General features: G+C 47.8%; 7 protein-coding genes across 7 annotated transcripts; 4 read left to right on the forward strand and 3 right to left on the reverse strand.

Moving 5' to 3' along the window:
- Positions 1-41: 41 nt before the first annotated feature.
- N7447_009823 (NAD dependent epimerase/dehydratase) lies at positions 42-1308 on the reverse strand (the record flags this gene model as incomplete). The annotated part of the gene is made up of 5 exons (XM_057234085.1): positions 42-371; positions 420-692; positions 748-892; positions 942-1180; positions 1231-1308. The coding sequence occupies 5 exons, from the start codon at positions 1306-1308 to the stop codon at positions 42-44; spliced, it is 1065 nt and encodes a 354-aa protein (XP_057081369.1).
- Positions 1309-2392: 1084 nt separating this feature from the next.
- N7447_009824 (uncharacterized protein) lies at positions 2393-2635 on the forward strand (the record flags this gene model as incomplete). Its single annotated transcript, XM_057234086.1, has 1 exon — positions 2393-2635. The coding sequence occupies one exon, from the start codon at positions 2393-2395 to the stop codon at positions 2633-2635; it is 243 nt and encodes an 80-aa protein (XP_057081370.1).
- Positions 2636-3169: 534 nt separating this feature from the next.
- N7447_009825 (uncharacterized protein) lies at positions 3170-4664 on the reverse strand (the record flags this gene model as incomplete). Its single annotated transcript, XM_057234087.1, has 4 exons — positions 3170-3233; positions 3288-4009; positions 4072-4155; positions 4215-4664. The coding sequence occupies 4 exons, from the start codon at positions 4662-4664 to the stop codon at positions 3170-3172; spliced, it is 1320 nt and encodes a 439-aa protein (XP_057081371.1).
- Positions 4665-5001: 337 nt separating this feature from the next.
- Positions 5002-6336, forward strand: N7447_009826 (uncharacterized protein; the record flags this gene model as incomplete). Its single annotated transcript, XM_057234088.1, has 4 exons — positions 5002-5232; positions 5290-5373; positions 5433-6199; positions 6264-6336. The coding sequence occupies 4 exons, from the start codon at positions 5002-5004 to the stop codon at positions 6334-6336; spliced, it is 1155 nt and encodes a 384-aa protein (XP_057081372.1).
- An 85-nt stretch (positions 6337-6421) lies between these two features.
- Positions 6422-7830, reverse strand: N7447_009827 (uncharacterized protein; the record flags this gene model as incomplete). Its single annotated transcript, XM_057234089.1, has 4 exons — positions 6422-6458; positions 6520-7262; positions 7328-7411; positions 7468-7830. 4 exons carry the CDS (start codon positions 7828-7830, stop codon positions 6422-6424), a joined length of 1227 nt encoding a protein of 408 aa, XP_057081373.1.
- A 604-nt stretch (positions 7831-8434) lies between these two features.
- Positions 8435-9820, forward strand: N7447_009828 (ATPase P-type K/Mg/Cd/Cu/Zn/Na/Ca/Na/H-transporter; the record flags this gene model as incomplete). Its single annotated transcript, XM_057234090.1, has 1 exon — positions 8435-9820. One exon carries the CDS (start codon positions 8435-8437, stop codon positions 9818-9820), a length of 1386 nt encoding a protein of 461 aa, XP_057081374.1.
- Positions 9821-10927: 1107 nt separating this feature from the next.
- Positions 10928-14178, forward strand: N7447_009829 (ATPase P-type K/Mg/Cd/Cu/Zn/Na/Ca/Na/H-transporter; the record flags this gene model as incomplete). The annotated part of the gene is made up of 3 exons (XM_057234091.1): positions 10928-13393; positions 13459-13841; positions 13893-14178. The coding sequence occupies 3 exons, from the start codon at positions 10928-10930 to the stop codon at positions 14176-14178; spliced, it is 3135 nt and encodes a 1044-aa protein (XP_057081375.1).
- Between the last annotated feature and the right edge of the window lie 675 nt (positions 14179-14853).

A 14853-nucleotide genomic window follows, 5' to 3' on the forward strand; every position in this document is an offset into this window, starting at 1 on the left:
TCTTCTGTCTGCTATCTTTCGCCACAGCTAATTTAATCCGGTTAAATGACATGAGAATCGATCATGCACTGGACAGCATCAACAATGCTAGTCTTGAAATCCACATAGTTCCATTTGCCAGTCTTCGTGCCCTTGGCCAGGATATCTAGACTGAGGCGCGTATCCCACCCAGTTGGGTGAATACCCGGGGGAAGAATTTGAGAAGGATTGCCTTCTAGAACACGGTCCTTGAGTTGAGGGAAGTTCTCCCTAATAGTGTTCGCCACCAACTGGGGTGTGATCAGGTCTGCGACTAGGATAATTCGCTGGTGCGAGGCTGCTGGATTGGTCAGGGCATCTACGTGGCTCCGGGCGACATCGCGGACATCAACCTAGACATCAATTAGCTTGGAAAAGCCACCGAGGGGTGTATCGCATACAAAATGGTAGAATGGGAATTCAACTCCGTCTATCGTTTTATAAGTTCCATCGATGAAGTTGGCGATTGCGAAGCGATTGGTTTCGTTGATAGAGCTTGGTCCGGTTATGGGGTGAAGCATGGGACCAGTGATGATATCCGGGTTGATGACAACCAAATCAAAGGGTAGCTTGTTCTTCTCGAAGAATTCCCATGCTACGGCTTCGGCTCTCTTCTTTGACACGTTGTACCCGAGAACGGCGTCATGTTGAGCAATGGCCTGCTCGGCCGTGACCTATGTCTTTGTTAGTGATATTTGCATAAGATATCAAAGATCCAAATGTCTATACCGGGTTCCAGTCTTTCTCGGTGTAAGGTTTTCCCTCTTTCGTCATGTCTTCGAAGGAGTTCATCACGGTAACCGCACTACTTAAAAGCACGAATCGTTTAAGAGAGGTGCCATATTTCTGTGCGGCTTTCAAGATTTCCGTAGTCCTAGTGGAATTAGTCTGGAGGTTTGAAACTTCCCCAACGCCAAGCTTACCCTTTTTCAGCCGGCTCGATCATCTCCTTTTGAATATCGGACACCTGGAACGTTACTGGAGATGCAGCGTGAATCACATAGTCAATCGGTGTTGTTTTGAAGATTTCATCGAACGGTCCCTCGGAGGTGAAGTCTGACACGATCGCGAATTCGATTTTGTTCTTCCACGATGGATGGGTTTTGATTATGGCCTCGCCCTTGGAAGGGGACCGCACTGTCGCCGTTACATCGTAGCCTTGCTATTTGAATATTAGCGATTGGTTTCTTTCCAAGTCCGTCAAATGCTTACTTCGATCAAGATAGACAAGATATGGGAAGCTACGAAGCCATTAGCTCCCGTGAGCAGGACGCGTCCAGACTGTGACATTTTGGAAAATATTCAAAGTAAATGCTCCAAGAGACGTCAAATCCACTTACTATCTAAGAGGCCTAACAGGGCTTAGGGTTCAAACCCCCACTTCCCTTGACGTCCCGGTTTTGACGTCAGTCAGATTTCCGAGTCATCGATGTCAACGTCTTTCTATGAAACAGGTCCATCTGTACTCTTCCCGGTCGTGTACCCACTTCTCCGGGTCAACCGGCAAAATCGGGGAATTCTCGGATGTGGGAGTTCTATAGTCAATTTTTGACTAGTTCATGAACTTGGGATCTGGAATTCCCAGGAAACATGGGGAATGCGATACCCAATCCGCCACGGCCACAAGTTCTGAAACTCTGCGCCGTTCACAAGATCTGATTTCCTGCGGCCCACAGGTGGAAACTTGGCATAGAGATCCGATGTCCATTCTCCAAGGCGCAGCTGTAGGGCTTATGGTAGACCGTAGGGTCAAATGGAAACTTTCTTTTTTGGTGTCAGCGGAACGGGGGAGATGATAGTTTGCCAGCGTTAGTTTCTTACTTTTTCTTTTCTCTTTCCTCTTGCCCAGCTCATTGAAATGGTATGCGTGAGATAGCATAAGGAATGGTGTCCGCGGTGATAGTATACACAAATGAATGTTGCTTGAGCAGTGTCACACAACATACACCTCAGCTCCAGCAGATCCATTTATAGCACTGCGTATCAAGGCAGGCAGAGCTTATGAAGGGATACCGAAGATCCAGTCATGCACAATGAATCACAGTTGCAGCGGATGTAAGCTACTAAAGTCTGTCTTTATTAGGAAACGTAGTTGCCGGCCTTGTGTCTCCGTATTAAATTTAGTACACCTACAGCCTGGTTGCCAACCAAATATCACCGTTTAGCGCTGCACCATGCCCGTTGATACGACATAGCCTGGGTCATACAGAGGCAGGGCGCTGAGCATAGCAGGGTATAAAAGTCCCTCAATTCGCCCAAGGTGTATGCTTTGTTTTTCCCCAGTGGGCTTCCACGTTATATTATCGCCTTCATTGTACTGACTGGTGTGATACCTATCTCTGCCATCTAATCCTATACTTCAGTCTTTCTCATCATGGGTCTGGTCAGGCTCTTACTCAAAGCGATCCTCATCCCAATTGTCGTCCTCGTTGTCATTATTATTGTCAGTGTGCTTCTCGTCAAAATGCACAAGGATCGCAATAAGAAAGAAAAGGAAGTGGAGAAATCTTTCCACCCGCCCCCTATACAGCAATGGGTGCCGTACACCCCGGTCCAGCAACCAGCGCCGGCATATGTCAAAACACCGGGGGAGATGGAGCAAGGAATATACAGATAGCCTTAGACATTTTCTGTTGTGTAATGATGCCCTTTCAGTCGAAACTCTAGTAGTTCCCTTTGCTAACGGGGTGCAGACTATTTCGCTCGGGCAATTGGAAGGTCTATTTTTCGACGTCGCATAGGATTTTGTGTGAATTTACCATTGAAGACTTGTCTGTCAATACAAATCGGGAACTGGTACAATGCAGCCATTACATATGTAGCAGTGACTCTATTTCATGCTGGAACTTGTGCTAGAGGGATCAGCAGCATCATTACTGTTCGGGCTTGCAATCTACATTCAGGGGGATATTCTGTTGCCTGATCATGTCGCCGGTTAACCGGTAATTATCTTATGGTTGTATTGCTTGTATCCGATACTCAAGTCAGGGGCTATTATTGAAAGCAGCTCTTTGAGCCTACGAGGCGACCCGATGGTGATTCTTACTTTTTGCTCTAAAGGTAGTATTGGCTCGCCGGAAACGTAGATTTCTTGTGTTGCTCAAATGTAATTTATCTAACTGGGAATAATTAATCCAAACCCTGCAGCATCCTAAACGAAGGGTGCATCGACTGCGTCTGGGTGCACGTAGAATGCAATTGCGATTATCAGATATCTAAGAGAAATCATTAGTACCGAGGACAACTAGAACACCCATGTGACCACTCACGTTCCAACTAATAAAGACCCTTCGTAGTAGTTGGATCGACCTCCACGAATCAAGCAGTCCATGACTATTACCGATAGGAAGAAGACCACGGTTTCAAAGGGACTATAGCGTAAGGACATCGGCTGTCCAATGATCCAGCCACACATAACCAGGAACGGGCTAACAAACAATGCAATTTGCAAAGTGCTTCCCACAATCACACCAATCGCGAGGTCCATGTTCCCTTTGATCGAGGAATTGATGACAGTGTTGAATTCCCCCGCGTTACCAACAATGGGAACCACAATCAAGCCAATAAAAGCCCGGCTCACATGCCACTTGTCTACAAAGCCATCGACGCTGTCCACCAGACGATCAGAGCAGACGGTGACCCCGAGAGTTGCAAGGACCAAAATGATGCTTGCAGACCAGGGGCCCAGCACCCGCTCTTCTTCTTCGTCTACTTGCGTATCGTCGACAAACAGCTCGGAGTGACTCTTCAGTTGGAAGTATAGGTAGACCAAGTAGAATGTGAGCAGAACCACGGAGGCGGCACGGGAGAGACTCAGGACGCTGGCTTCCACTTCCTGGGACTTGGATGGTATGGTTGAATAGAGGACGGACGGAATGATCAGTGTTGCAGAAGAAACCACCATCAAGGATGACAGTATCCCACTAACATCCACGTTGAATTTCACGATATCTTTTGCATAGCCGTCGCAGAACAATGAAACACCGAGGACCTAAATTTATGTAAGTAGCCAAGATCACCTGGGAGTGAACATGCACCAAGAACCAAACCTACCAGAAGATTTCCCGACAGGATGCTGCCCACCATACTAGACTGCACGATGCTGATTTCTCCCTGCCGAACCGCAGTGATCCCCACCTGCGTAGTGACCAACGTCAGTTTTTCCACATTAACAGAGGACCAAACGTCCAGCTTACAATCATTTCAACCGCATTTCCAAACGTCGCATTAATCAGTCCTCCGATGGTCTGCCCGACACTTTTTGCCAGTTCCTCTGTGGCGAACGACAGCAACGCGGCGAGAGGAAGAATCGCTAGGAAGTTAAACAAGAAGGAAAGCGAGTCATCCCACCCTAGACTCCCCGAAATTATGCCCAAAAACACAAACGGCAGTAGCAAATTGCTGTAGCTGCATCCCAAGGTAATCTTGACCACATGTACAGAGTTACCTAGGAACAGAGCGCGCTTCGATTTGGGGTGGTTTATGTCACGCAACTCTGTAGAGTTCTGTCCGTTGCTGTCGCGTTCATCCTCATCTCTGAGTAATGCGTCTTGCTCGTGGGCTGTCGTGTTTGCTTCGAGGGACCCAGCCATAATTTCTGGGTCGATCTTGGTTGACTTTCGCAGTCGGGGGTGTGTGTTGCTCATGTTGTCAAGGGTGAGGAAAGAAACTCAAAAAAACATAGGGGTCGAGGGCCAAGGGGATGATGTATTACTGCCTTTGAGCCCTGGGCATCTGCGTACGCATTGGTGTAACTGACGAACTGCGTATTCTACTTGTGCAGATAAAATACATGTACGTTTCAGTTAATTATGTTTGTAACGGTATATGTATGGAAACATTTTTGTAAAATACCGATCCTTATTTAGTGACCTGCACACATGTGTGGACTTACTAGAAACGGGGTTCTCTCAGCTTCACCTTTTCCTTCAATGAATTATATCTTCAGATCGAGATTCATCTATGTTATATTGCAACTTCATCATGGCGCAGATCCAGCACCACCTGGGCCTGTTGTCACTTTTGATACCTCTCATTGGTATCACAGCCGGAGTTCTGAAGTGGAACAGTGCTGTCATCTTCGCTCTCAACACTGTCGCTATGATCCCGCTTGGATTATGGATTAACCGATCAGTCGATGCGCTGGCCGTGGGTGGCAGCCGATCTGTCAATGAAGTGCTGAAATCAACACTGGGGAACTCGGTGGAATTAATGGTGATATCCAGAGACTCAATCTTACATTTGAACATAGGCTGACAATCGTTGAAACAGATCGGAATCAATTCGATCGCACAAAAGCGACCACACATCTTCCAGTCCGTGATACTTGGAAGTGTGCTAAGCAATTTACTACTGGTAATCCCGACATCAAATCCACCTCTGAACCTCCCTCCTAATACGAACTATATCTCCAGGTCCTTGGCGGCACCATTTTCGTCTCAGGCTATGACCAAAAGCGACTTCGATTCGATCGTACCCTCACAACAGTCCTCTCATCCCTCATGATGGTCGTCTTCATCCTACTCGCCCTCCCAACCGTAATGAACGTCTTCCTGTCCGCCGAAGCCACCCCGGAGGATCAAATACTCTTCACGCAACGCGTAACATCCATAATCCTCGTCATTCTGCTCCTCACATTTCTCATCTTCCGCCTCGGCACCCATGCAGCCATGTTTGCCAGCACCCCATTCAGTCAGCGAGACCAAGCCCGTCAGTCTCGCCAGAGCCAGATCGTCGAGGCCCGGATCCCACAGCCGTATATCGGCAAGGGTCCAGCAGCTATAATACTAGAAGCTGCATCTGCGTCTGCTCTTGCATGCACCTATTACATAGTTAGCAGTTTGAGCGGAGTTGCCTCGATCACGGGTATGAACCAGTCTTTTCTTGCCGTGACACTTGTTCCTCTGATCGGGAACTCTGTCAAGTATCGATCCATTGTGGTGGGGTCCCGGTCTTACAATCAAATTGAGCTTGGGATCAGGGCGGTTATTCACAATGTGTTACGGATTACGATGCTTATTGCTCCGCTTCTGGTTCTCATTGGCTGGGCTTTTGATCAGCCGCTTATTCTTAGGTTTGATGAGTTCGAGGCTACGACACTGTTGCTTAGCGTCGTGGTTATGACTTATCTTATTTCTGATGGGCGGAGTAATTATTTCGAGGGATTGATGTTGATTGGAACGTGAGTCGCTCGCACTGCTGCGTTGGGCTGGCTCGTCGGTACTAATTTTGCTTTCTCATAACAGATACATTATCATCACGTTCTCGTTCTTTGTTAGGCCTGAAGTACCGTTGAATGTGATTTTCTTGGGTGTTTAAATTTGTCCAGTTCAGATATGTCATATCATTGATCACTTGAAGTACCTTTTAAAGATGTACTGAGGCAGCAGAACCCTTGAGCTATCTAGCGCGCATAGAACGCCGCAACCAGACTAGAGTACCTATAGTTATAGGTCAGTAAAAGTATCGTTGGACATTAGTAAGGAATGCAGGGGAGCCTACAAAGCAAGCAGCATCGCACCATGGATGTAAGCGTACTGTCCATCACGAAGTAGATGATTAACCACCAGAATGGCCAAAAACATGGCAACAGTCTGGAACGAGTCAAAGAAAAGCGTCATCGGTTCAGCAATGCACCAGCCGATAATCACCAAGAACGGTATGACAAACAGACCAATCTGCAAGAGACTATCGATGATAACGCGGATTGCAGAGTCTGTGTCTCCTGTGCGAGATGCGGTAATGACAGTAATCGCCTCGGTGCTGTTGCTAGCGATTGGAATAAAAACAATCGCAATAAACACCTCTGAGACTCCGAGCGTTTGCGCCATGTCGCTGGTGCCTTCAAGCAGGAGTTCTGTGCAAAAGATTGTTGCGGCCACCGCTGTAATCAAGCGGATAATTGATGAAGTTAGGCTGGCTCGGCTGGGCGGGGATGATGAATCTCCGTTACTTTCATCGTTACCAGCTTCATTCTCATTTGAAAGAAAGAGATGTTTGTGAGTGTTGAGATAGAAGTAGAGGTAGCCTCCGTAGAGCACGAGGAGTACCAATGATGTTCCTCGTGAGAAGGATAGCACTCTGTCATCGATCTCAGATACCGGGAAAGTCGAGTAGAGAGCCGTTGGGAGAAGCATTGTCACAGATGTGATCATCATCAAGGAGGACAAGGTCTTTGAAAGGGCGCTGTTGAACTCTAGAACTTCCTTGTTGTACGAGGCTGTGACAAGGCAGCAGCCAAAGACCTAGAATTGGGCTGTCAGTCAAGTGATAGGGCCGCCACTGGGACTTCCATAATGCGGGAACTTACGAGCAAAATATCTGATAGAATACTGCCAACCATGACAGACTGTGCAAATGGGATCTCATCATGAACCAGAGCTAGGATGCCCGCCTGGACTGAGTGAGCATTGGGCCATATCGATATTTGGGGCAATAATTGCGACGCACCGTAAGCTCTACAGTATTTCCGAATGTGGCACTGAGTAAAGCACCTTGCAGTTCTCCAAGATGCTTAGCGAGTTCATCGGATGAGACAGATATTGCCTCGGATAAAAAGATAATGGCGACGATATTGACCACGAGAACGATGGTCAGATTCCAGTGGAATATCTTTGCAGCCCCAGCCAGAGGTAGCAGTATCATCACTAGCCACCCGGGACTGATATTCATTTCCTTCAATCCTGTTTGCGATGGCATCTCGAAGAACCTCTGGATGCGAGTCCAGAGGTCTATATCATCTTGGATTTGCTCTTGGTGCTGATAGCGACTGGGTTGTCCACTGGACTCTGAGGTGTCTCGGCGGAAGAGCATGATAATCTGGAGAAAGAGCTTTTATAGAGTGAAGCTGAAGTGCAATGTGACCCGAGACCGGGGAAATTATCTGGGCAAGATCCAGAGTACTGTGTTTGAACCGTTACCACGGTACGGATACGGGTAATAACTGTCGGCCTTAATTAGAGTTATAGCCCTGTTACTAGCGCCAAACAGAACTGTCTTATCTCCACTGGGGAATCGGTTTGACACCATAGGGCTGAATCGGCATTTAGCCGGATACCTGCAATTTGACGTATAAATACGGTATACAACTTTCAGGCAACAGCATTTTTTCATATTGGTCTCAGCCTTATGGGATATATTTGAGCTATGAATAGTTTGATGATCGCCATATTACTTGGTTATTACTCGGGAAACACCGTCTCGAACCCCTCTCTGGGTATTGTCATTAGGATTCGTGTTCCCCCCCCCCCACCTTGGCAATGCGTTCACGGCTCATAATATTCCTCCGAGTGTACCGGTCGCATCCTATCCTCACCCACAACTCAAGGATCATTCACGGTGATTAAGAACCCACCTCTCTAATCCACATAACCATCTACCCCAGAGTTGAAATCATTCCTATTACCCCGCCTGTTCTATGGACAGACACCCTCCCTCCCTCGAGTCTCTCCAGAGGGAGGTCATTGAACTTACAGCCATATATCATGGCCGAGACTGGACAACCGAAGCAACAGATCTGGAGTCGGCACTGGAGACAGCGAGGAATCGGGTAGTCGCAACAGGCGCCGATTCTGACCCAACGACAATAATGCTCGAAGAGTTAACCACCTGTGTGAAAGCATGGCTACAGGTCAAATCATGGATCGTTGCCGAAGATCTAGGCCTTCTGGTGCTGAGCTTCTGCGAGAAACGGAAGGGAGAGCGAGACCCAATGACCATGACAGCGATGCACAATCTCGCTTCGGCGTATTGGGGCCGAGGGCAGATGGATGAGGCTGCTACTCTCTCTGTCCGGGTGACCAGATTGAGACAGAATATTCTCGGCGAGGAGCATCCCCAGACATTGACTTCGATGGCGAATCTAGCTTCCACGTATCGGATTCAAGGGTTTTGGGCTGATGCTCAGAAACTTGATGCGAGGATTGCCGAGATCAAGAAGAAGATTATGGGTCCCAGGCATCCATCCACCTTGGGCTCAATGTCTAATTTGGCCATATCGTATTCCAATCTCGGTCGGTATGAAGAGGCCGAGACAATTGCGCGCCAACTGGTCGATATCGGGGAAAGGGAATTATCGCCAACTGACGCCTCACTGTTGAACTGGAAACTTACTCTTGCATCGACCTACCGAGATCGGGGAAGGCTGGACTCCGCTGAAAAGATAGAACTGGAGGTTGTCGCTTCTAGTCAGGACATATTTGGGACAAATAATCACTTTACTTTGACCTCTATGGCCAACCTTGCATCCACATATCGCCAACAAGGCCGATGGTCGGATGCCGAGCGCCTCGAAAAAGAAGTTGTGGCTATCAGCGAAACGGTGCTCGGCGAGACACACCCCCAAACGTTGATGTCCATCAGCAACCTTGCCTCAACATATCGCAATCAAGGTCGGCTCGAAGAAGCCAAAAGTCTCGGAAAGAAAGCAACAGCTGTGCTAAAAGAGGTCCTCGGGGATCGTCATCCACACACACTGGTTGCCATGGCGGATCTTGCAGTGACATATCAAACGATGAGGCAATCACCAGATGCCGAGATCCTAGCAGCCCGGTCTCTACGTTTGATGGAAGAGACGATAGGCAAGGACCACCCGCACACACTCAGCGCGATGGCCAACCTGGGCTTTATATACCAGTCGCAAAGCAGGTGGGAGATCGCCGGTGGAATGGCCGAAACGGTACATTCTGGCAGGGAAAGGGCATTTGGAACGGACCACCCAGATACCGTGGCGGCGCTGGAGGACTTGAGGAGAGTAGCATGGGTAGAGGCAGCGGACCAAAATTCACAGCGTACGTTGAATTAGCCTCTCTTTTAGGATTGGAATGTGGAGAGGCCTTGCCGAATGTTCCCAGCGCCATTACTCTATATCTAGCCAATGTTAGCCATTTTTAACCCAATTTTTATGGGTTCAGTGACCAATTGTCAAGCTTTACTGGCGCTGATGAACCTCTTTTGAACCAGTTGGGTCGAGGAGATTCAGCCAGCCCGGGGCATTGATATAGTCTTCTGTCTTGCACAGCCTCCTTGCCAAGACTTGAAACTGTCAACAATCTGCTTGTGTGATCCTTGTGGCTTTCTTTGGGGGTGTACAATAGACAGCACAGCCCTATAAGAAACATAGTTGCCTGCTCTGGAGTGGAGTTTGGTTGTTAGTTGCATGGCTAATGAAGGCTAGGCTTTGTCGAAGATCAGCATGACTAGTCAGAACGACTAGATAGGAAGGCCCCATATTGATGACCAATTGAATGACCTTCGCTTGATTCATGTCCCTATAATATATATAATAGTATAAAAAGTATGTAGAGTGTCTCCTATATGTTGCTATATGAGCCCAAATAGATATCTCTTGCAAAACATGTTGTGAATATCGGGTGCGGCCAATCGTATAGCATTGGTGTCTAATACTATGAACACACTATTGTTCTAATATCCTGTCTCATATCATTAAATACTTTACATTGAGAAGTTCTATGCATACATAATCTATGCCTTTTCCTTCTATGCACGGTCTATAAAACTGAGGAGGAAAAAAAACCTGAAAGACGAAAAAAGACCTAAAAAGAGTCCTAAAAAGACATCACTCGGCCGCATGAGCGGTCGACTATTCTTGTTTCTTCTAAACAGACAATAGATCTCAGTGATTACATATATGTTCAATGTTATTATGTTTTCGCATCCAAATCCCTCAAGATACGGCTGTATTTTACATCTCCTCCCTTTTTTTTACGCGTATTTGTATTTCGCCAGAACACATCTGTGTGCACCTGGGCACTTCCTTTTCTCGTTTTATCCATTTAATTCTCTCCCGATGACATTCCCCATGCAATGATGCCAACTTCGGAGGCCAATAGGTCTCATATGTTTTCTTTTTGGTCGCGAATAGTAAGTTCAGCGATGGTGAGGCCCGAAAATGCGTCTTACTGATACCCAGAAGAATTCGCGATCAAAACGGGCCACGGCACAATCTACCCAACCGACTTTTTCGGCTTTTTCGATTTTTTCTCTGGATCCTGACATATTAAGCAATCTTGTACAATCCAAAGATATCGAGGGGCTCCATGCCCTGGGTGGGGTAAAGGGTTTGGAGGAAGGACTACGATCCGACGTCCACTCCGGTCTGAGCCTGGACGAGACCTACCTAGATGCTCCTGTGAATGTCGCTACGAAGGTTACAAGCACTGCACCAACAGAAAAAGCCGCTATCCCTGAGCTCCCTATCTCGACAGAAGCCAATCACAATGCGTTCATCGACAGAAGGAAATTCTTCGGGAACAATCGCCTACCCATAAAACCATCCCCGAGCTTCCTGTCATTGATATGGGTAGCCTATAACGACCATGTCCTATTTCTTCTAACTGGGGCTGCTATTATCTCGCTTGCTTTGGGGCTCTACCAGACATTCGGAACGAAGCATACTCCTAACAACCCGCCCGTTGAATGGGTGGAGGGCGTTGCCATACTCGTTGCTATCGTCGTCATCACGCTTGCCGGTGCCGCAAATGACTATCAAAAGGAGTACAAGTTCCGGAAACTCAATAAGAAACAACAAGATCGCAATGTGTGGGTCCTTCGATCTGCGAGGATACACGAGGTTCCCATCTCCGAGGTTGTTGTTGGTGATATTGTTCACATTAGTCCTGGAGATATCGTGCCTGCTGATGGAGTCTTGATAAGAGGTCATCAGGTCAAATGCGATGAGTCCTCAGCAACTGGCGAGTCCGATCCTGTCGGTAAGAGCGCCATCGATACAACTCATCCCGATGGCTCTCATGAGATCCACCCCTTCATCTTCTCTCATACCAAGGTCGTGGAAGGCATCGGTGCATACCTTGTCTTGGCTACAGGCATAAAGTCAAGCTACGGCAGAATCCTCCTCTCTCTTGACACTGATCCAGGGTTCACTCCGCTTCAAGTCCGACTCAGCACTCTTGCGAAAAACATTGCCCGCTTTGGTGCACTTGCGGCGCTTGTGCTGTTTGTCATCCTATTCATCAAGTTCTGTGTCGGTCTCCGGAGTAGCACCGAATCAGCCTCGGAAAAGGGGCAATCGTTTTTGAATGTTTTCATTCTAGCCTTGACTGTCGTTGTGATTGCAGTTCCCGAGGGGCTTCCCTTGGCAGTTACACTCGCGCTGTCATTTGCTACTACTCGAATGATGAGAGATAACAACTTGGTTCGACAGCTCCGAGCATGCGAAACGATGGGACAGGCCACGGACATCTGTTCAGACAAGACGGGAACGCTGACGCAGAATAAAATGACTGTTGTCTCTGGCTTTTTCGGTAATACCTTGCAATTTACGGATCGATCTAGCGGTCCAAATATTTCGGATGAACAAAATTCCTCATCTGTGGCAAAATGCATGAGCCGTCTTTCGGCCCAATCGAGGTTGCTTCTGAGGCAATGTATCGCGATCAACTCTACTGCAATTGAAAGTCAATATGACGGAGGTCGGCAATTTCTTGGGTCCCAAACAGAAGCCGCCTTGTTGAGATTCACCCAGGACTATCTTGAGCTAAGTCAACTTGACTATGACCGTGCTAGTGCGGAAGTTGTGGATCTTTTGCCTTTTGATACTTCTCGAAAATACATGGTCACAGTTGTCAAACTGGCCAGCGGGTTATATCGCTCATATGTGAAAGGTGCTCCTGAGATCCTCCTTGAGAAATGCGCCACAATTTCACAACCAATGCCAGGGCTTGTTACTGCTCCACTCATGGAGGAGAGCATTGACCGAATACGCCAGACAATTTCTCAGTATGCCTCACGATCCTTGCGCACAATTGCGATTTGCTTCCGCGATGTGGAGAATTTGCCCTATAGGGGTGGGGAGAAGACTGTTGACTTTGAGGAGCTGGTGAAAGAGCTTACATTTCAAGGACTTCTAGGTCTACAAGACCCTCTCCGGGCCGATGCTTGGGGTGCTGTAGATACCAGCCATAAAGCAGGTCTCACTGTGCGCATGGTTACCGGTGACAACCTTCTAACAGCAAGAGCCATTGCAGAAGAATGTGGAATCATCAACAGTCCAGATGACCTTGTGATGGAAGGCGATAAATTTTGCGCGTTGAACGAATCACAGCAGAAGGAGCTCGTTCCACACCTCAAGGTTCTTGCTCGATCTCGCCCAGGTGATAAGCGGGTTCTGGTCCAGCGTCTCAAGGATCTCGGGAGAGTCGTCGCTGTCACTGGAGACGGTACCAATGATGCCCCTGCCCTTGCCGCTGCTGATATCGGATTTTCGATGGGAATATCTGGCACTGAAATTGCTCGTGAGGCTTCTTCTATTGTCCTGCTGGATGATACGTTTTCTTCGATTGTCAAGGCTATCATGTGGGGGAGAGCAGTGGGCGATGCTGTCAAGAAATTTTTGCAGGTAAGACAAAGGCTCTATCAACAAGGAGTATAGATGGCCCGGTCGGTCTAACTTCCGTTCTTCAGTTCCAAATTACGATCACTTTCACCTCAGTGGGCCTGGCATTTGTCTCGGCAGTAGCCAACTCATCGCAGGAGTCGGTTCTGACACCGGTGCAGCTCATGTGGGTAAACCTCTTTCAAGACACTTTAGCAGCTCTGGCGCTAGCAACCGACCCTCCTCCTCGCCGGATCCTTGACCGCAAACCCGAACCAACATCTACACCTCTGATTACTCCTATCATGTGGAAGATGATCATTGGCCAGTCTGTGTATCAGATGGTAGTAACGCTGGTCCTATACTTTGCTGGCTCTTCTATCTTTTCCTATCACGGGGGTCTTCAAACCTCACAATTACAGACTGCTGTTTTTAACACCTATGTCTGGATGCAGATATTTAATATGTACAAGTATGTTGAGACCGCCATTATCTTTTTTTCGTCTTACTAATCTCAATACAGCAATCGACAAATCGAGCGATCATTTAATCTCATCGAAGGGATTCATCACAACTGGCTCTTTATAGCAATCACCTGCGTTATGATGGTTGCTCAAATCTTGATTATGTTCGTCGGTGGGCGAGCATTCTCAATCACGAAGTTGACTGGCGATCAATGGGCATATTCCATCATCCTCGGTGCAATATCTATTCCCGTCGGGTTCCTTTTGCAAGCTACTCCCACTGTCGTTGTTGAGAAACCCATGGCAGCCATGGGTAGGCTATGGAACCGCTTGCGCCGTCGGTGATTTTCCATCTTTCCCTTCCTTTCCTTTTCTTGTTTTTTTCTCAATCAATCTCGCGGGCGTCTTTGAATCTTGGGTGGTCATCTAGACGGAACAGCTGTAACCTGTCTTTTGAATATCCACTTGCTCAATGTCGTAGTCCCTTATCAGGGTTGTCATTAGTTTGAGTAGTTCAATCGGGTCAGGTTGCGGTCGGGGCATTGGTTGTACCCGGCTCCCTACTACAATCAATATGTTAATGTACATTGCGAAGGGATGTAGATATCAAATGCTTACATGGATCAGAAATGACTCGACATAGCTAGTCTCGGGTTGAAACCAGCGGTCTTGTGTATGTGGCGCAGACACTCATCATCGCTCTGTAGTTCGTTCCTCTCGCTGCTCTCTGGGGTGCAGAAGGTAAAATCATGGGCTCGGTGATTGTTTTTATTTCGATATCTAGGCTCACTGTATCCTGTGACTTGCTTGTGCTGCTGCCATTATAGAACGCCCATTCTCCGAATGGTGTCCGTGACAGTCATCCTCCGACACCCGGATGACGCAACTTTGTAATTCTCTGTCGTGATGGTGTGGTCTGCCCCAGAAATTAGTGCCATTGTCGCTCTTTCTCTCCCAGCGTTGCGAGCTTGGTTCGGGGTCTGGAACAGAAATCGATCGACGATGAATCGTAGTGACCCA

The sequence above is a fragment of the Penicillium robsamsonii genome (assembly GCF_028829455.1).
Source record: "Penicillium robsamsonii strain IBT 29466 chromosome Unknown utg000006l_segment0_segment0, whole genome shotgun sequence".
NCBI classification, from domain to species: domain Eukaryota; kingdom Fungi; phylum Ascomycota; class Eurotiomycetes; order Eurotiales; family Aspergillaceae; genus Penicillium; species Penicillium robsamsonii.